The sequence below is a fragment of the Aquila chrysaetos genome, chromosome 12, assembly GCF_900496995.4.
Source record: "Aquila chrysaetos chrysaetos chromosome 12, bAquChr1.4, whole genome shotgun sequence".
NCBI lineage: Eukaryota > Metazoa > Chordata > Aves > Accipitriformes > Accipitridae > Aquila > Aquila chrysaetos.
The window spans coordinates 31,484,210-31,505,717 of NC_044015.1; the positions used below are offsets into that span (position 1 = coordinate 31,484,210).

General features: G+C 56.7%; 1 protein-coding gene across 4 annotated transcripts in view; it reads left to right on the top strand.

The window, feature by feature from the left end:
- Positions 1-21,508, top strand: part of RNF220 (ring finger protein 220) — a 234,959-nt gene that overhangs the window by 88,144 nt on the left and 125,307 nt on the right. For 2 of the 4 annotated variants that reach the window (XM_030032620.2, XM_030032617.2), the window contains exon 3: positions 6,723-6,797. The exons of the other annotated variants lie outside the window; for them this stretch is intronic. In XM_030032620.2, coding sequence (XP_029888480.1) covers positions 6,723-6,797 — 75 coding nt within the window. The remainder of the gene's footprint in view (positions 1-6,722; positions 6,798-21,508) is intronic. 4 annotated transcript variants of the gene reach the window in all.

Below are 21,508 nucleotides of genomic sequence, written 5' to 3' on the forward strand. Positions count from 1 at the left end.
GTGCGAGCGCGTGGCCCCAGGCTGGCCGTGTGAGTGTCCCCATGCCGTGTCCTACAAAGGGGTGGCATTTGGGAGCCAGCATAGCCCCCAGACCCACTCTGCTTCGAGGCTGTGCGAGATTCAGCGGCTGTAGGACCAAGCCTCGCTCTCTGCCGTGCATTTCTCTGGATGGAGGTGCTTGGGGTCAGGATCAGCAGGCTGCATTGCTGGTAAAACAAACCCCCAAAAACCCCAACACAAGCACAAAGAAGTGCTTCTGGTTGTGGTGGGGCCATGGAAAGGTGTCAGAGTCTGCATTAAATTGGCAAGAGCCTGTGCCGCTAGCCTGCTCATCCTTGAGTACCCACCTACTAACCAAAAGTGCCTGTAGCTTGTAGTGTGGTTACTGCCCCTCTTTCCCTTAGACAGTGAAATTGAGAGTCCTGAATTTGCAGACCCACAGCATCGGTGCTCTCATACTCCCTTTGCTTGATGCAAGGCTTTACACATGTGCAGAATAGAGAACGTGCAAGGAAATCGCCTTTGCCAGAGGCCTGAATCTCGCAGTGCACACGCAGTACAGACCTGTACAGGACTGATGCCCAGCACACGGATATAAAATACAGCGCCCTGCAATAAAACATGCACTGCTAGTCTATATATTTTGCAATCCCTTTAAAGATTTTTTTTTCTTTAAACCCCTCACCCCAGCTCCCTCCCCATTCTCCCCCCAAAAAATTATTATAAAGAATTATTGCCATTAGTACGTCTTTCCCAGTGAAAGGAGAAAATCGCCTCATTCATAATTTATACCCTCAATTACTATTAATAAAGAAATATTTCAGCAGAAAATCGCCTGGGAAAATTACACGTAACATTGCATTAACATTCTATTTGAACATTTTCATCACATTTGTTATAGAGTTAATAAGAGGGATATGCTCCCCTGACTTCTTCATGAAATTATGGGCTGCCTATGATAGTTTAATCTTTTAGACTTTATATAATATATTCACTTTACTAATTGAGCTATCCAAGGAGCAGTTAGGGATGTTCTTAAACGTGGAAGACAAAGTAATCAGGGCCGTGACTTCCTGATGAGAAGATCTTCTTCCGGAGATGAGGAGCCGCACGTGTGAGGAGCACACACGTACGTGTTTGTGCACAGATGTGTCACTCCATTAGCCCTTCCCTTAATGTCCTGCCTGTACTTGGAAGTGCATATGAATGGAGGGTGGAGGTGATTTTCGGACTGGCGAGTTATTCCCCAAAAGCTCCGTTTGTATTTCAGAGTGAAAGGGGGTCTGGTGAGCTTGAGCAAGCTGTTATTTTTGGAATAAGAAATGCCCAGCATGGGGGGTTTCTTGGGAGCAGTACTTCATGTAGACAAGCCTTTACACTCAAATTCACCCCTACCCACAATCATGCACAGGCCATCTCCAAAACTCTGGACAAGAAACTGGGCTGGGTTGTACAACCCCTCTTCTGCTCTCCTTGGAGCTTCTGCTTCACCAGGTAGCGCTAGCTGGGGCACATGGTGCAGAAAGGCTTCCCCGCGCCCAGGGTACAAACAAACCCAAAATTGGGCCAGAGGCAAGAAGCGAGGTAGGTGTGAGCCGTGAGGGATGAGGAGGCGTTTGGAAGATGGACACTTCTCTGGTGCACCATGATAGTGCCACCATGGGCATCACTCTGGACAATCTACTTTGATCTACAATCAAAAAACTTGAGCAACAGGAAAGCCTTGGTAGCTCTCTCTTCTGCTCCTGCACCTGCAGCCGGGGACCTCGTGCAGCAGCTGGAGCCTTGGTCCAGACCCAGCTGCTCTTGGACCCTTCCTTGCAGAGGCAGTGTCGGGCACCGAGATTTGAGCCCCTCATCCAGTTTGGGAGTCGAACACAGGTCAGGATCTCTCTGCGAGATTCTCTTTTCTCCTTCATGTGCACACAAGGTGTTCCTTACCACGGGATGTGATCCAGAGCTCTTGGTTTCAAGCAGGAGGCTACCTGAGGTGACAGCAGGCAGTGGTTTGGACCAGGACGGTGTGGAGGAGGGCTGCATCGTCAGCATGCCAGGAGGTTGCTCCCTCATTAAGCCTAAGTACATGCAGCCGCAAGCAGGTGCAAAGAGGGATTCATCACTGCTGAGCAATGGCCCTGCCACTGGGGATGAAGGTGAATCTCTATTAGCTGCCCTGACGAGGGAGACTGAGGGAGCACAGGACCAGCTGCTTCGTTTCATATGCACAGGGCGCTAGTGTCCACTCTGCAGCCACTGAGACTGGGCACAGGCAGGGAAAGGGTGGCAGGGCACAAGGTAGCATGCAGGCTTATAGGTGAGGATTTGCAGTCACCCCCGAAACCACTCTTGTGATTCCCAGCCTCTGCAAACCGGTGGCCAATGCTGACAGCAAGCCAAAGGGTTAATGAAAAGCTTTCATGCATTGGGATTCATTAGCTGGGACTCATTAAACAGCAAATAAGAGCCCGGATGTTGCCAACTGAGCCCTGATGGAGGCAGCTCTGTGGGCGAGGCAGCCTGGGACCGCAGGAGACCCCCATGCTGGGGGGCGGCAGGTGAGCCCCCATCACTCCCCGTCAGACCGTGGCCAGTGCATCCCACCAGAGATGGGAATCGGTGCGGGAAGAGTGCAAGGGGGGGTGCTGGCAGTGAGCACCCCTCCAGCACGTCCCCAGCGTTTTAATGTCTATTCACAATGCCATCAACCCATCAGGCCCGGCCAGGCTCAACTGTTCAGACCCCTGGTGTGACATCCAGTTCTGTCACTGGGGAGAGGGGGCTGACCTCCTGCCAGCTCTGTGCTCCCAGCCCAGGTGAGCCCATCAGGGACATAGGGATGGGTGCGTGACAGCCTGAACCTGTGGCCCTCCACTGCGGTGTGAGGTATGGGGAGGAGAGCACCCATGCATGGTTGCATGAGACCTGCAGCTCCATTAATGCTTTCATGGTGGAACATGGTTGTCCCCGACTGGTTTCTCATGGGGTGTGCTGCACCCTCATTGTTGAGCTTGCAGTCAACATTTTCCTGGGTGATGGTGTGCCACCAGCCAGCACTGATGGAGGCTGTGGCCACCTGGGCCACCACCAAGCCACGCTGGGCAAGCAGCAGCCCATGCAAGCCCACATCTCCCCATCACCTCCCGGATGGGCAGGGGGCCACAAGCCGCTCTGTGTGCAAACACGTGGGCAGTGCAGGGTGTTGGGTATCTTTCCAGGGACCACATGGGCAGCCTGGGCATGGCAGAGGCCGAGAAAGGTGAGGCACAGACTGTTCACCCTGGGGTTGGCCACTGCCTGGTCCTCCTGGGCAGGATGGACCACACTGTAAACAGGACAAGGCTTGTAAACAGGGCTCCAGCTGGGATAAATTTAGCCCATTGGGGTTGCAGCCCTGGCGCGGCAGGACACGGTGTCAGGGCATTGTCGAGAGGAGAGGGGGAGAAAGAAGCTGAATAAACAAACACAGCTTGTCCCATTTTTTTTTTTTGTCCCAGCGTTGTTATTTCAGCCGGACAATTGCCCTGCAGATTGAGGGAACAGGCTGGAGTTCAAGTGAATTTGGCTTCCAGCGCCTCCCTTTTTACATTGTGTTTTCACATGGAAATGTATCCTGGCGTATATGGGAGGGTGTCCGTACCCATGCGGATGGATAACTCCATGGATGCTCCATACACATCTCTGGGCTGGCCCACAGGGATACGGGCTGCTTTGAAGCCCAGGTGAGGCCGTATAACTTGGCATTGGCTGTCATGTAGGACTTTGCTTTCTCCATGTGCACAGCCCTGACTAACACCCGTGGGTGTCCAGGAGCACATGTGCAAGGTGATCTGTGCTCCACGTGCATCTGTACATGCCTCCGTGGGCAGGCGCAGCTCTGGAGGTGTCCCTCCACGGCAGCGGGGACACTGTAGAGGTGAAAGTCTTTGCAGGACTTTAGAAACGGGGATCAGGACTCCTGAGCTTTTTTCCCTAGTTCTGTCATGGGGTTTGGACAAGTCGTATTCCCTTAACAAAATCATCCGTGATCTCGGGAGCAAAGGGCACGGATCTTCTCTGTCAGTCCTGCTCTGTGAGGACCTAAGTCTTTTCTAAAGGCCATGTTTAGAGGCAGCCTAATTTTCATGTCTTAATTTTATTTTTCTCACATCTCTCTCTGACACACACATACACACACACACACACACTTCTATTGGAAAAACGATTTTAATACCCATGGCACATTGTCCTGGTGTGATATAAAATCCAATGACATGTGGCATTTGGAAAAGGTCACTTCTCCCATCAGGATTCATTATCCTACCTCAGCCTGGGAAGCCATGGGGTTGCCCCCGCCTCCATGGACCCCTTGCTACCTCCCCGGCTGTGGCGGGCAAGCAGGGAGAGGGGATGAGGTGGCCACACCGGGGGCTTGGGCAGTGTCAGGGCAGTCCCTGCAGCGAGGGCTTGTTTCTCCTGTTGATGTCCCTGCCCTTCCCCGTGCCTTCATTTTCCCACCTGCCATAGGGCAAGAGGAGTTACAGGGACATGCTGCTGGGAAGGCTTGGCCTGCAAAGCCGGCTCTGCTGGGTGCACGGGGCTCGGGCCAGCTTTCGCCTGCCTCCTCCTGCTCGCTGCTCCCTCTCTGTTCCCTTTTGAGCAGGAGCCGGCTCTTGCGGTGCCCTCGCTCTACACAGTTGCAAAAGGGAAACACTCCCCTTCCCTGTTTCACTTGTTCAATTTTTTGGTTGGGAAGTGCCCTTCCGTGTCGGTGCTCGCCACCACCTAGGCAGAACTGAGAAGAGAAAGCAGAGGGGACATGGAAAGCCCAGCTCCTCGCCAGCTTCCCCACCAAGCACGGAGTCCCTGCCTGCCCCATGCTCGGTGCCCCCCAGCCCGTGGGGCAGACCAGCAGCGCCCAGAAGGCTGGGTGCAGCAGCACTGGGAGGGCTCTGCCCTGTCTTTTGGAGATTGCCCACTCAGGGTAGCACCCTGGGCTAGAAAGGGGTCCCTGGTGCATATTGCAGGTGAGGGACAGCAGGTCAGGAGTGGGCGATGCTCACAGCAGGGCAGGATTGACAAGTTGTCCTGGGGTGCTTGCATATTTTTGCCTTTCCTTGGACTTATTTCTGCTCAGGCTTCCCCAGGACCATCATTGTCCAAGTATATCCACCTCCCCAGGGTGTTTCCAGCCCAACTTGGAGCTATTCCCTGGAAAGGCAGAAGAGTGCAGGAGGGCTAAACCTGCTGTGGAGGCTGCCTGGGAGTGCTCAGGGGATGCAGTCCCTTGCAGGGCAGAGCACGGGCTGTTGCCCAGCAAGTCATCCCATGGGCAGGGGGACTGGGAGCCAGGACTTCTCTGCTTGGTCACAAACTACCTTGAGGCACCTTGAGCAAGCCATTCACCTCCGTAACCCCATTTCCCACCCGCAGGGGACGGGAGACAAGGGTGGGTGCACTGAGCATGCAGTGGGCTGAGGGTTGCGGGAAGGGCAGGAGGTGGGGAGCGGGAGCAGTTGTTCCCGGGGAGAAGAGGATTATTTTTGCAGCAGGGAGTGGGATTTGACGCCTGCTGAAGATGACTTCTCAGAGTGCTGAGGGTGATGGTGAGTGTAGCCCCTTCCTACCATATAAACACCAATGAGTTATGGGTACCCCAGCCTCTAATTATGCAGTCAGCCCCAAATAGGCTGTGTCTAACGAGGCTGACAGACTAATATCTCAAGAGCCCTTAATGCGTTATCATCTCTTGCTGTATGACCTCATATTTATAACTGCTCTGGTGGGAGGTTGAGAAATGTCCTTCTCTTCCCCCAGCCCCCTCCCCAACTTTCCCCCCCCCGGAGCAGCAGCTCTTCAGCCTCATCTGTTAGGATCAGGAGGAGAGAGGCGACTTCTCTCCATCCATCATGAGCGGAGTTCACGCTATTAGATGATTAAAGACATTTTTTATAATATTTGGAAGAGGCTTTGAAACGTCTCTCAAACAGTGTGATTAATGCCTGCTTAACCCTCGCCTGGCCGGGATGGCGTGGTGGGGAGGCGGGTGCATCCCGGGGCAGGGCTCCCCGAGCACCTCGGCGGTTGCCCGGCCGTTGGGCACCCCAAGCCCTGACAAGGTGTGATTCATGAGCGCAGGGCACCTGCAGGAAGCTCCGGCCTCCAGGCAGTTCCTAATGCACCGGGGACTTGGTGGTTTCTGAGGCTGCAACGGCCGGGGCAGGAGGAAGCGGTGCCTGCCCCCTCCCCAGCGCTTACACAAGAGGCCCCAGGGCTGTGCTGGTCCGGGTCCGCAAGCCGGACCATCCCACGCCGATGCTGTGGGTTTCAAGGGCTGGCAGGGAGAAGGGCTGAGCAGCCTGTGCCCATTCCCAGCTGTCCTGAGCTGGTGGGGTGTTTGCTTTCCTCATTTCCCCTTCTTTTTCCTCTGCCTCTCTGGACTCAATCTCAGAGGCAAGTCTCTCCAAAAAAATCACGGGCATTAGATGCTCTGGTAGGATGCACCTTTAGGATGTTACATCCTTGCTCAGTTTGCCATAAAGACCCGTGGGGCTGGTGGACACGTTCACGCTAAAATTTGTGTCGGCATTGTCTGGTACCTGCCAAAGGCCAAATCGCTGATGTTTGCTGACGTTGGTTCCCGTGGGGGAGTGGAGATTTGGCCTCGGATGGGGGAAGGATGCCCACCTCCTTTGATCACAGGCACAATGTTTCATAATCTCAATTTCTTGTCAATTGATTGCCAGATAGAAGCGACAACCAAAGAGGGCCCCAGGCGTCTGCAACTGCCACTCATCGTATGATTTTAACTCTCCCCCTCTGTAAGTTTGCATTATTTTTTTCTTGTTGTTGTTGTTATCTAAATAAACCTCCCCTCCCTCCCCCTCCAAAAAGCCTCCTAGAAATCCCAATGCCCTTGTCAATTTGGTATTCAATGTACAAATAGCCGAGAAGGGTTAATGCATGATTAATAGGTGTTTTATTAAAATGGTTAATCTGTCATTATAGAGTCCAAAAGATCAATAGATTTCTTATAATCATGGCTTAAAATCATCTTTAGTACCACTGCTTATGGGCTTAAGACCCTGGGCAAGATGCTTAGGGGACCTGGGAGTCTCCTTTTAACTCCTTCTAGCCCTTCTGCCATCTCCCACAGATGGAGAAAAGCCGACACAGGGCTGCACGTACTGTTATGATTGCCATCCACCTTATTATTTATGGGTATTAAAATTGTCACACCTGAGCGACAGAAAAGGGAAATGGAAAGAGGGAGAAACTGGGAATGCAGCTGGATAAATGCTCTTTGTTACGACCGTCAGCGGCGCCCGAGCAGAGCGAGGTGGGGGCATGGCTGGGCTGTCTCCGATCCATTAGTGCCGTTGCAAAGCAGCAAGCATCGCCCCATCGCAGCCGTGCTCCTTCGCTAACGAGCGCTGCCTCGCACGCCGGGGTGAGGCGGGGAGGTTCCAGCCTTGCACGGAGGTGAAGCCACGTGCCTGGTGTGAGGCAAGGCGTCGGTGGGCAGGGAGGACCGGCCCATGCCACCTGAGTCCCATCCGTGTCCTCAGCCCCAGAGGCTGCTTTCCTGGCAGCTGGATGATGTTGGGTCTGGTTGACCCAACCGTTTGGGGTGCCTGGTCCAAGCTGCTTTTTGATAACTCTGGCGATACCGTGACAAATCCCAGAGACGCTGAGCTGCCGACCCCCAGCGCGAGGTCTCTGCGGGAGGAGGTGCTGTTTAGACAGGCTGACGTGGGAGCGGCTGAGCCAGCGCAGGCAGGGGGAAGCGCAGACCCCCCTCTGCCCCCTCACCGCCCCGCAGCGTCCTCTCCTCTGCGGCGGAGGAGGGATCCTGAGGTCCCGCAGGGGATCTGTGGTGGAGCCTGGATGGCAACGCAGAGCGCCGCAGGAGCACTGTGCTCTGAGCACGAGGCAGGGCGGCTGGCACCGGCGAGTGGTCCCGAGTGGTTTTGGGAGCCTTGGCTATGGATGTTGCTGCAGCACTCATGCAGTGGAGACCCAGACCTGCTGCCTAGTGAGAGGAGCAGATGCTGGTGTGCTGGGACCTGTCCTGGTGGCCTGAAACCCCTCCCTGTGCCTCCATTTCTCCCTCCGAGATGCACGTGTGCAGGATGGGCAGACTTTTGTGCAGCCCCTGGCACTAAAAGCCTGTCCGAGGTTGGAGACCCCCACTTGGAGGCTGCTGGGAGCTGGTGCTTGCCCATAATTTGGCCATGCAGAGTGCCTCTGCTGCAGCCCCCTCCCTCACTTCCTTGCCCTGCATGGGGGCTCAGCCCCGCTCCCCACCAGGCTCTGCTCCCCGCCCAAGCCCGCAGCCCATGCCGTCCAAACTGTAGTTCAGGTAAAATGAAGGCAAGTTCGTACTGTTACTTTCCCCTTCTCTTCCCTGCCTGTCTTGCACTCGTCCTCCTTCGGGCTGGCTTCAATAACTCCCACCGGGCAAGTAATCCCAAGTCTGCCCCATCCAGCTGGTGGGTGCATGCCCGGTGCGGGGGTCCCAGCCTGCCTGGAGGGTATCACTACCTCCACCTCCCACCCTCACCAGTGCTCGGCATGGGGCTGGGCGGAGATTTTGCAGACCCCCCCCCGGGTACAGCCCTCTCCATCCCTGCCTCATTGCTTATTTCTGGGCCATTATGTTCGACAGGGAGAATTTGTTTCTGTCCAGAGCAGATCCCCGGACAGTCTCAAACCTCTGAGGATTTATCATCCTGAGCTTTTGTTTGTGGGTCTCCAGGACCCTCTGCCCCACAGCCGAGCCCAGATGCTTCTCTGTCTCCTCCACAGAGCCTGCTTCCCCCCCAGGAGCACTGACCCTGAGCTCTCTTCCCCCATGGATGCCCAGGCATCCAGGCTTCCCCACGCCCCGGTCGCACACGTGCCTGCAAAGGCCACTGCTGGGGGCAGGATGCTGCAGTCACTGCGGCAGGGGACATGTCCTACCTACCGGGAAGGTGATAACTGGTTTTGCTCCCCAGGGCTGTCAAGGGAGGTGGCCCAGGGCAGGGCACTCCGGGCTCCCAGCACGGAAATCCCCTGGGATTCTTAGGTCACGTTCAGCCAGCCCCGGGACCGGTGGCAGGGGAGGCTGGGCTTGTCCCCTTGCAGCCTCGAAATTGCATCTCTGCTTGCAGCCCTGCTCCACGGCAGCTGAGCAGCTGGGAGGGCCAGACCCGAGCGAGGTGTCAGCCCCCCTAGCTCGTCTCGGGGGTCAGCACTGACGTCCCCTCGTGTCTAATAGAGCTGAAACAGCGGCGGCCGCCTGTGCCGAGTGACAGCGGGGTGACAGCAGGGGCGGCGCAGGTGCCAGTGCCATTGGCTGCTCTCTCCATCTAAGCAGATGTTCAGCTGCTCCACGGTCATGCTGGTGAGGATTTGGGGTCGCTCTCAGCAGGTTCAGGTCTATCAGGACAAAGCTATGGGCTGGCACAGGTAGCAACCGGGGCTGCGTTTCCAAATCACCACCGCTGCTGCGTTAGATGGGGACCCCACTTGCCACCAGCCCCCTGCTCACTCTCCTCCTGTCCCAGAGGCCACTGTGTCGGTGACAGAAAGCTGCTCGGGAGGCCGGTGGAGTGTGACAGAGAAGGAAAGGGGTGCAGGGCTGGTCCACCAAAGCGCCGCCCCCGCAGCCCCCTCCCCTCCCTGGCCGCCCACATTCCTCTGCAGCAGTGCCAGAAAGCCGGGGACCAACCTTTGGCACGTTTATTGACACTCCCTGAGTTCATACTGCGACTCTACAATCTTTCCCTGAGATTATTAAGAATTAATTGATCACTTTTATATTCCCCCCGATACCCAGTGCTGCTTCGCGACAGGCAGCAGGAGGAGGGAAGGGAGACAGGAGGAGGGCGGGGTGTGTGTAAAAAACACACTGATAAATGTTAATTACTCTTTTACAGCCCTTGTCAAATTCCAAAGCAAGTCGTAAATTCATTAAACTCTAACGGATTAAGCACATGCAGCTTATTTAGTCGCCATAAACAAGATCATTTGGATGTTGATTTTCCCCTTTTTATTGCTGCAGCAGAAAAGGGGAAAAAATCAGATGAGGGAAGCAGTTGGTGGTTACCAGGGAGTCAGAAAAGTTTGGATTTATTTCATATCTTGTTTTCTTGCTCCGTGGCAGCTCTCTGCAGCACATCAGTCCTCAGGTTGCGCCTGAGCAGCGTCTTGCCAGGGAGCGTGGCCTTCCCAGGAGCCCTGTCCGTGTCCCAAGTGGCTGAGTCTGCATGGACAGCCCTGTGATGGACCACGCTGCACAAAAGGTCTCCATGTCCTCTCCATGCCCCAGGGCTGGCTGAGTCTCTTAAAGACCCAAGCAAGGTCTGGATGAGCAGAGATGGGGTGCTCAAAGACCTTTCGATGGTGGTTTTGGGCTGGGCTGGCTGCTCTGCTCTCCATTGTGCTGGGAGGTCTCCAAGGGTAGGTTGTCTCCAGCGAGGCTTAACCCAGCCCCTGGGATGCAGGGGTCTGCTCTCAGCCACTCCGCAAGGGACTGTGCAAGCAGAGTTAGCATAAAAGCAGCTCTGCTCATTCTGGGATGTTTCAGCTCATTTAAGTGCTGTCCCCGAAGTGCTGACTGTGCCCAAGTGAGTGAGACTTGTCCCCAACCAAGCCCAGTGACAAGAGAGAGGATGCAGGGGAGGGACAGGGCACCTTCAGCTGCTCTGGACATGGGGACATGGCCCAGGGTCTGCCAACCCACTCGGTGAGCTTGCCATCCTCTACTTGCATGTGTTAATAATCCAGGCTGACCTCCTGAGCTGTGGGAGCAGGGGAAGGAGAATGAGAGGAGGGTCACGGAGATTAATTAATACTGAGGGCTCTAATTACGAGTTTCTTCAACACTGGGCTTCTAATGAGGAACAGGCGCCGAGGCAGCCCCGAGTCCCACTGCCCCCCAGCTGGCCCTGCTGAGACATCTCCTGCCTCCTTGCAGGGGTGGTTTTACTGGGAGAGGGACGGGAGTTAGCCCCCGGCCACCAGCATCTCGCGCTGCGGCTCTGGCGCTCCGGGCTGTGTGGCGAAGAAGTTGCCACGCTGCTGTGTAACCCTGTCCACGCCTTGGGCTGAGTGCCAGAGACCTGCTGCCATCCCCAGCACGCCCAGCTCCCTGCCTTGGTCCAGTACCCAAGTGTGGGGACGGGGGCAGGAGGTGGCCTGAGGGACCAGAGGATGGGTGTCACAGCCTGGCCCCGCAGAGTGGAGGGTGCTCCCCAGGTCCGGTGTTGGCAGGAGCCCTGGCCCTGCTGGCTGCTGGCTCTGCTGATGCTGGTTAGCCATCTCCAGCTGAGTGGCTCATGGCCAGCGATGCCGGCCCTGGGACACGGCTGTGCTTCTCCAGCATCTCTTAGCCTCCGGTGAGGCTGTGCTCATCAGGAGCTGCAGGCAGCCATGCGCTGCAGGCAGCAGAGGGAACTCTAAACACCTCACTGGAGCTCAGTGCCTGCCTGCTGCCAGAAGAATTTAGGGCTTTTGCTTCAGAGTCCTCAGCAGTACTTCATCTAAAGGAGGTGGCCTGGGCGCTGGAGGGGTGACTGCCCTCCTCCAGCCCCATCTGAGCCCATCTCTGAAACGGGTACAGCCCAGGAGGGTCTGAGCCGTGGGTACGTACGTAACCGCCCTGGCCCTGCTCCCCTCTGCGTTTGCCTCTTGGGGGGCAGAGGGAAGGAGAGGAGCCGTTGAAGGTCTCAAATAGGACAGCGAGGGGGTGCCAGCCTTCAGAGCCCCATTCCCAGCAAGCATTTCCCTCCCACAGTCCTTGCAGCGGTGCAGCGTGCACAGATAAGCGCCAGCAGAAGCATCCCTGCCCGCCAGATCCCTCCGTGCTTTCCCGCTGCAGGGAGGTGCCCTCCGGAGATCTCCCCAGGCTTCTGAGCACGGACGGGGCATCCAGGGGTTAACGGAAGGAGCGTGTCCCATGCTAAGCAGTAGCTAACAGCCACTAGCTAATAACTTTATGGCTTCAAAGCAGGGCATTTATCATGCTGAAGTTTGTTTATGCACTAGTTATATGGTGCATTATACCAGCGCTGTGTTTGGCTGATAAATTCTCCGTGACAAGTGAGGCTACCAATGGGGACTCACTGAGTCCAAAAGACCAGTAGCTTTTTCCTGAACTCTGCTTTCTGAGATAAGGGTGTTTCTTCCCTCTTTTGTTTTTTAAGGAGGAAAGAAGAAATTTGACAGCCTGTAAACTTAAAAAAAAAACAGGGAGATTTTTGTTCTGGGCAAGTTCGCCAATGCTCTGGTCCCCTGATGGGGGCAGAGGAAAAGGTCCTGGTCCTGGCGAGGACCAGGCGGGCTGTGTGTGAGGACTTCTGTGCTGGCAAGTGATGCATGTGGGCCCGTGCCGGGAGATTTGTGCACGTGCTGAGTGGGCACTGACAGCTCACAGTTGGCTCGAGATGTCTCTGGGAACAGCCTACCTCAGCCCCGTCTGCCTTCAGGGAGGGTATTTTTGGGGTAGAAGTGTTAGAGGGCACTCTGGCAAGCCCCTAGTTCTGCCCAGTGTTTCTAAAATGAGCCATAATTGTAGCATTCATCACTATTTTGAGGTTGTGCATGTGTGCGATTTGTTACTGAGCGCAGTGCAGCTGCTACGTTCACCTGTACCCCCTCACTCTGGGTTAAATTGCTTTAATCCTGCTAATAATAATGACCTTCACATTTCTGGCTTGCTCTATCACAGGAGCCAAACCCACTTTGCAAACATTAACGAGCTTGGCCTCCCGACTCCATGCAAACCTGATGGGTCAGGATTATTTTTCCTGCTGCAGCGGTGGGGAAACTGAGGAATAAAGCGAGGAGCTGGCTGGTCTGAGCCTACCCAGAGGGGCACCCTTTGCTTTAACCAGTAGACCTCACCCTGCTCCAATTTGGACCAGTGTAGGCTTTCATGGATCTCACCTGTGGAACAAGACCTGGGGCTACCTGGCCAGTGGGATGCAGCGGGACAGACCCTGACGCCCGGACCTGCCTCCGCAGTGCCACCGAGGTGCTTCGTGTGTCAGCAGGGGAGCGGGACCCATGCTGCAGGATGCTGCGGGGGGGCTGGGGTGTCCGTGGGGCCATGCCCGCGGCCGCAGCGCTTGGCCCTCTGCCCTGCTGCGACAAGCGGAAAGCCCCCCACTATGGTCCAGTGTGTGGGGGCAAATGCCCAGCCAGCGGGCATGTGGGTGCACACCTCCCTGCATGCAAACGTGCTTGTTATGTGCAGCTGCAGGTGCACCCCGGTGAGGGCATCTTAGCGCATTTACCTGTGCACGCCTCTGCGTGCACGTATGGGTGTGCATAAACATGGATTCATTAGTGCGCTACGTGCATCTCCATCTCCGTGTGCTGCGTTAGGATCCGTTCACAGGTGCCCACCCGCGTGGGCATCCCCGGGCCGTGTAACCGTCCCAGCCCGCGCATCTCCGGCTGCGTACCTGTTGCATCCCCGGCTGCGTACCTGTGCTGGCGTGCGCGGCCCCGGCTGCGGATCTGCATCGGTGGCTGCGTGCAGTGGCCCCTGCAGGCTGTAAATACTGCCAGTGTGGCGGGGAGGTTGAGCGGTTTATGGCTCAAGGTCAGGCCCATGAATCATAAAAAGGTGTCGGAAGGAGCATTAACTCCTAGCCTTCGCTCGGTCTCTGTGTGGTTTCAGGCGGGGCCCCGGAGGCAGTGATTAAAGGGTGCACCTTCCCCTTTCAGTTTTACGGTAAAAGGAAAGCAGTAAATTAGAAGCCCACAGGCTGGGGCAGGCCAGGTCCTGCCAGCGCAACAGCTAAGCGAGTACCTGCCGTGCGCCCCGAGACCCCGCCGCCGGCTCTGCGCCCCGCTGCCGGCATGGCCCCCCTGCAGCCCCTTCCCATGGCGGCCCCTTCCCGAGGGGCAGGGTCCGGCCGTGTGCCGGGCAGGCGGCCGCGCTCATGGCGGGTACATCCCTCCATCCTTGCCCAGCCAAAGGCTCGGGATGGCTGGGGGTGCTCAGCCCTGTTCGCCCCACGGAGCAGCAGTGCCTCTTGCTCTGCACCTTTTTACGACTCCAGCTATAATTAACTCAAGTAATAAAATTTTTTGAATCCAAATAGATACAATTAACGTTTAATGCCCCTGTTTTCTTGCGAATTGTCAGGACTATTAAGAGCTGAGTATTGATTGAAGAGGTGAGGCAGATGTTTCTGCTGCTGAGGTGGGATTGCAGGGGCAGAGGCAGAAAGCCCTGATAACGGTCGGGTACCCTGCCCCACATCTGGACCTCGGGACAGCGAGTTGGGGCTGGGGAGAGCTGGGGCAACGTCCAGCGCTGCGGGGCTGACCCTAGCCCAGGGAGGCAGGGAGGAAGGGATGATGGCTGATCACAGGATCCTGCTTTTTCCTACCGCTCAGCTATAGGTAGTCTCCAGTGCTGCAGCCTCACGGCAAGCACTCGGTCGTGGAGCATTGCTGGAGGTTTCACCCTGCCAGCGCGTGCTTCAAACCCACCACCTCCCGGAGAAGGGCTTTCGGGGACGGAGGTGTGAACGCACCCTGCCCCATCCTCATCCCGGCAGGAGTGTCATCCTCCCGCGCCTGACCCAGCCGGCAGCTGCCCTGGCACCCCTGGCTCGTCCCCACCGCCGCCTGCCAGGCTGGCGAGCAGGACATGGGACGTACGCAATAACGCCTTCCCCGAGCTGCTGCTGCCGCAGCCAGCCCCGATAAGGCACCGTGCAAAGGGCCGGGCGGGTTTGGCCATCGCCAGGCTGATTTCCCCCGGCTCCTGCCAGCTTGGCATGGTCGCTCACCCTCCGGACCTGCCTGCCGGACCTGCGGGCTGCGAGTCAGGCTGCCACCGCCTGCCTGGTACCTGCAATAGCAAGGGCCCGGGGGCAGGCTGGGAGCTGGAGCACATCTGCCCCAGGGGCACTGCACATCTGCCCGGGGACACTGCAGGTACCGCAGCTCTTCTGGCCCCTGGCAGCCGGCTGGGAGGCTGGGGCTGGGCTGAGTGAAAAGCCCAGGCACATGCTGTGCCCCTGTCCCTGGGCTGGGTTGAGCATTAGATGTCTCTGGGGAGAGGAGGAAGGGAGCAGAGCAGCTTTCCGGGAGGGAAAATACTTCTCCTTTCCCTTAAAAAAAAAAAAAAAGTGCTTTTTCCCGTGGGGAATGGCATCACGGAGCCCTGGAATTGACAGGGCTGCCAGAGCTGATGGATGGCACCGGCGGAGGGAGCAAAGCGGGTCAGCAGAGCAGAAACCAGCAGGCACAAAGAGAGAGCGTCCCCGCTCACCAAGGCAGGCGGTGACACCCTGTGCCGGGGCTGGGCCCACAACAGCCCCCTCTCTGTTGGGCTGGAGAGTCGGCACAGCTGGGGTACCTGGGGTGCCATCCTGCGATGCCCCCGGGCTCACCCCAACTGCACCCGCCGACAAGAAGGGCCTTTCTTCGTCTCTGCACAAGCCCTGATTGTTCGGATGCTTCCCCTGCCACCGCCTTGTGCTTCTGCTCTTCCCGGAGACGGTTCTGGGAGGAAAGGGAGGACTTGCAACATCTGCATGGCCAGAGCTGCTGGGGCTTCAAGGCTTCTTTAGAGGCTGAGGTTCCTCGGGCAGATCCAGACCGGGGCGTCTCGGTCCTCTCGGTAGCTCTGCCGTGTGGCCATGCGAGCCCACAACCCGCCTGTGCCTCAGTTTCCCCACTGGTGGCTGAGGTCCCGCTCTGCCTTTGCAGGTGTGCTGCAAAGAGTGGGTGCGTGCATTTGAGCCAAGGCACCCCCAAGAATTGGGGAGCTGCAGTGCCAACTGCCCTGGGCAGCCTTGGTGCAGGCAGTTGTGCTGCCAGGTCATCTGCTTTCCCTCTCGGGCACACAACATCCCACTGGCCATCCCAGAGCTGAGAAGGGGGAAACTAAAAGTCTGGACTGGTGTGGGTCTCTGAGGACTGCTCCAAGCAGTGACCTGGCCGTGTTTTGAGGCTGGTGAAAGGAACTGAGTTTTGTAAATGGTGGAGGCAGTGGCTGCAGGGAGAGATTGAGAAACTGGGCAGCTGTGCTAAATCAGCCCTAACCTCACTGAAACTTGTGTGCACTCTCTGCTTCCTCATGAAAGACACCCAGACAGCCTCTTGGTAGGAGAGGGGACAGCAGCTTGCAGTGACACCAGGCGGGATGCTGGCTGTTGTGTTGTGACCGGGGCTCACAGGCACCAGGTCCAGCCTGGGAGCCCCTGGCTCTGCCAGTGGGAAGTGTCTCCTTCCCAAGCACTGTCCCCATCAGGCAACCGTGGGAGGGCAGGATCTGTCCCCGTCAAGCATGGGTGCGTGGGCAGGATCGGTGGGGAAGAAGGTCAGAGTGGAGGCAGGCCATGCTGATCTGTAGAAAGTGAGAGCTCTTTGGAGAGCTGGAGTAAAACAAGGGTGCAGTGAGCCCTAGGCTTGGGATCCAGGACTGCAGGCTGCTCCCCGTCCCTCTTATGGGGTCAGTGGGACCTTCTCCTTTCTTCCCCTGAGCACAAGTAGGAGAACAAGCTCCTGTCTCAGCTGGGAGGCCATAGCCCTTTGCCCAGGTCCCCCTGGATGGAGGCTCACAGTGCCCTCCAGGGATGCAGAGCTGCACTGTCCCTCCTGCAGCCTGGGGACCCGGAGCAGGTCTCCCAGCAGATGTGTGGCAGGAAGAAGCCCAGGCGTCCTGGCTCCTGTCCCGTGCTCTGTCTGCAGCAGGAGGCTACGCCTGAAGCTGCTAGGCTGGAGGGACATATCTCCTAAGGGATCTGAACGCCGAACTGTCATCTTTGCTCTCCAACATGCCCTGCTGCTGAGTTCCTCTGCAGCGCCGACCGCTGCTCCAGCAGCCGCAAGGAGGAGGAGGAGTTCGGGGAAGGGGCTCAGCTTCAAATCGATGCTGAGCACTGTGATAAGAATCTCTTATCACCCTTGTCATTGTAATGGCTGGGACTGAAATGCTGGGCTGAGTAAGGGCCAGATTTCTGCATGGCCAGAGGTGAGGAGGAAACAGGGCGCAGCAGGGAGGCAGAGGTGGCTCTGGGATGAGGTCCCAGTGCTTTGAGCACCTGCTTGCTCTCTCCAGTGATGACCAGAACCAGCTCTCCCTTCCCTTCCCAGCCTTGGGGCTGCCCCATCTCCTTCCCCAGCTCCTTACAAGGAAGAGGAGCTCCCAGTGGCACGGGTGAAATGCAGTGAAGGAATGGGTCCTGCAGATCCAGACCACACGTGGGGGTGAGGGGCACACACAGAAGAGCAGCCCAGAAGGCTGAACATTGCCAAGAGAGACTAGGAGTGAAAGGAAGAACTGGGAAGCATCCTGCTCCTGCCTTTGCAGCTACCTTCAGCCTCTTCCCACCTCCCCCTGGGCCAGGATCGGCCCCAGCCCTTGGGGGGGTGCAGCACAGGAACAAGACAGGCACACAGAAGCCAGTGGAGCAGACAGGGATCTGGGGGCGGGTAGTTCCAGGCCTTTGGGAATTCCTTCTGTTTCCATTACTGTCCAAAAGCAGATTTTCCAATGGGTAAGGAAAAGGGAGCTGGTAAGCTTATGCGCTCTGGGCAGTATTAGACTAGAGAGTGGCAGCACTGAGTGCCCTCAGCATTGAGGCTCCCCCAGAGCCCTGCGCGTGCTCTGCCTTTAACCCCTTGTGCTTCTCCCCTATGTTTTATTAACAACTGTTGATTGGGATTCCAAGGTTGTCTGGCCATGCAGAGACGCAGATAAAATCTAAGGCTGCTGCAGTCCCCTGCATCTCTGGACCCACCAATCTTTCTATCTACAATATCTCTCCTCCCACTAAGATTTCCTCCAGCGGACAAGCCAAAGAAGGTTACATAGGGTCCCGCAGCAAGGCCACTGCTCTGTCCTCCGCCGATAACCACGCGGCTGGGGGATGTGTTAGCTTTCCGCCCTCTTGCCCCGTTCCCCTTTGCCGCAGCTGTGCGGGATGTCCTGCTGCTGGGTAGGGATGGCCGGGCAGGGACTGCGGTGCCGAGGAGGGCACTGCTGCTCCAAAAGGCTTGCTCAGGGTCTGCGGCTGCCTGGGAGGCTTTGCTGCTGGCTCCACACTGTTGGTGGCAAAAAAACCAAAGCTTGAAAGACTGCGAGAGCCCCATGTGCATAGGTGCCCTGCTGTTGGGGACTCCTAGCCAGGGCAAGGTACCCTGGTGCACTGCAGAGCTGGGGACGTGCACAGCGGGGGATTTATCAGGCCCAACAGTTGTTCTGCTGGAGAGGACGACTCTGAAGCTACGGACTGGTCTTTCCTATCACAGACCAGACCCAGGTTTTATGGCTACTCCCAGCTTGGTGGCCAGGGAACTGATGGGCAGGGGTGCTGGCACAGTGCTGAGCAGCCCACCGCTCCAGAGAGGCACCTCAGGACTCGCCCGTTTAATTCCAGGAGGAGCAATGTCAGGTTGAGTGAAATTGGCCCCGCCGGAGGATTTATTCATTTCTCCTTCCCTCTGCCTCCTGCCAGGGGCTGCGCTAAGATCCCACGCTGCACAGTCATCCTGCTAAAGCCGAGGGGGGCTTAGTGCTTAAATGGTTTTCATGCCGCCGCAGAGTTTAGTGCTTGTCAACAAGTCCGAGGTCTTGCCGAAGAGCCTTGACAAACAGAGCAGCGGGGAGATGGGGAGGGTGGGCACCAGTGCTGGGAAGGGGGGAGTACATGAATCGGGTCTCCAAACCACCCTGCATACATGGGAACGTCGCATACCCAGCTCCGCGTATCCCCTCCGGCACAGAGACAAATTTGGCTGTCCCACACTCCAGCAAGAGGTGTATTTGGCCCAGCTCTGAGTTTAAACCTCATGGAAACACCTTCATTAAGCCTCACTAATGTGAAAAAGCAGAGCTTGCCCATGGTTTTTAAGCCCTTGCTTTTGTAGGCTCTTGCAGAAATAGATGTATGCATACGAATATATTTTGTAGTCTGTATTCATCGGGCCGCTTTTACTGCTGGGGTAAGCCCGAAGCCGGCGGGGCTGAGTGCTGTTGCAGTAACGTGCTGGCTCTGCAGATGGGGATAGCAGAGCTCAGAAACCAAACCCGGCTCCAGATGCAACTTAAAAAGCTTGCCCTGCCTGGGGAGGGTGAGGAAGGCACCCTCACCTCCTCCTGCACCCCAGCATGCCCCACTGGGAGGAGAAGACCTTAAACTCCTTTCCTTTTGAGGAGCTGCATTTGCCAGAGATGAATTTGCTTAAGCATGGGATAGTTCAATTCAAGCTCTGGGACGCAGATCTGGCACAGCGCGGAGCTGCGAGGAACATGGCACGGGTGAGCCGGCAGTGCCGAGGTCTGGAGGCCGCTCGTCCCGTGGTCCCACGGGAAGCCCCCCCACGCCGTGGTGGCAGCGTGGGGAGCGAGGAGGCAGGCATGGCGGGGCAGGCTGCCCCCACCCCGGGCGTGCTGCAGCAATAGCAGCCCCCGAGACACCCGCTCCTGTGGGATCTGCTGCTGCCAGTGGGTCGCCCGAGTCAAGCGTTTGAGCAGGATTCGGAGGAGAGCTGGGTAGTTTTATGGGCAGTAATAGTATTTACAGCCCTGCCGGCTGAGGCACCGATCCAGGGGGAAGGGAGCTCCCTCCCCAGCGAAAACCGGATTGCAACACTATCCCGCCTCCAGCCTTCCCAAGGGCAGGATTGGCCCCATCCTTTTTTTGAAGCATCCTTGGTTGACTGATGCCCTGTGAACCCATGGGTCAGTCCCACCTGGCGCGGCCAGCATTCCTGTGCTGGTGAGGTCCTCACCTGGTGTAAACTCACACTTCTCCATGGATTAAGCCCTTCATTTTCATGGGAAGTGACAGAGATTTTCTTTCTACACCGCACTCCTTGGCTTTGTCCTGCCATCCACAGTAACTGCCTTCCTTGGCAGCTCCCCTGCCCGACGGGCAGGGATGGCAGGCAGCCCCGCGCACACCCCACATTGTTTTCCCATCACCTGCCACAGGCCCCGTATGTTTTCATTTAGCCGACATAGGGGAAAGCTGTAAAACATATGTCTGCTTCCCAAGGAGAGAGAAGAAAATGACTCCAACAGCTTGGTCCAGTTAACGGCTTGGGCTCTTGACTCCGCGGTTGGCTTTGCAGGGACTTTGTTTCATGCTCTGCATTAGCTGGCCCTCTTCTCTGGCTGGACCAAGGTGTGCGCCTGGGGGGAAGGATATTTGGGGGCAAGGATGCTTGGGGGGGGGGATGCCCCCAGCAGCTTGGGGAGCGTGGTGGGGCTGTGCTGCCCCCCGAGAGCGAGCAGGCAGGAGCACTTTCCACCCCACCCTCTGCGGGCTCCTCCCAGCACAGCTCCCCATCCATCCCATACATTTACCTAACGCTAATGAGACGTATTGATTGGAATGATGGGATTTGTAAAGGTCGCAGGGTTAAAGTACATAAAACCAGCCTTTCTGGAGCTGCAATATCAGGGCCGATGGGTCTGGTGGGAGAGATTAAAGGCCTCGTGCTGCAAGAATGGAGAGAGCTGACAGCAATTACATTTCAGATGTGTGCATAGTTATAACCCCCCCCCTCCACAAGACAGGCGACGACGTCCCCACCACTGCAGAGCAGGTCTCCAACCCCCCCATCTCCCTTTCAAAAGCAGGATTCCAACAGAGCAAATCAGGGAATGAAAGAATGACAGAAATGGGGAAAGAAGAGAAAGAGAAAGGCTGGACATCCTTTTGGAGAGGTGGTGCCCAGCCCCATCCCTGCGGCTGGGCTTGTGCTCCTGTTTTGGGATTCCCAGCCGAGCTGTTGTGGCATCACTGTGCTAAAATCACATCGGTGGAATGTAAACTCTGAAAACACTGTGGTCCCTTTTGTTAGGGCAGGACTCCCACTACTGGTAATGAGCTGGCAGGTCATTAGAGCTCTGTCTGTCCCCTGCAAAGGTTTACGCTTGAGGGCTGGAGGAGTCCAGACCCCCAGAACCACAAATGCAGTTGGCTGGAGGTTTGTCCCAGGTCAGGGCTAACAGGTCTTGCCATAGGAGGCATATGGATCCGGACGTTGCTTTTTCTAGAGGTGTTTCTCAGCCACATCCAGGGATGCCTGTGAGCTCAGTCCCTCATGCTCTGCTCTGGACTGTGCCCACCAAAGGTTCCTCCTGGAGCCACAGCACCAGCCCAGCTCTGGTGGAGTCATCTCGCTCCATCATTCCTCCTTGCAGGCCCCTCTCTGCACTGTGTGTTTGTTTCTTGGTCCAAAACAGAGAGGAAAGAGCACAGCCAGGACAGTTGTAGCACCTGAAGGTTATGTGCTTCTAACATCCTGGGCTCCTGCACTGGGTCTGAGGTACAGGGGAATAAACGTGTGCCTTGGTGGCTTTCCTGGGTCTCCAGAGGGAACAAGTAGAGACACATGAGCTAGCCTGAGGGATACACTCGTGTTAAGGAAGGACTAATGTCGACAATATCACTACACACAGGAACAGCTAAATTAGCTCCATGACCAAGCTTCATTAGCCCAGGCTTAAAGCTCAGCTCCAGACAGGAGGAAGCCCGGCTCAAGGGCCTTTCAGTCCCAGCTCATC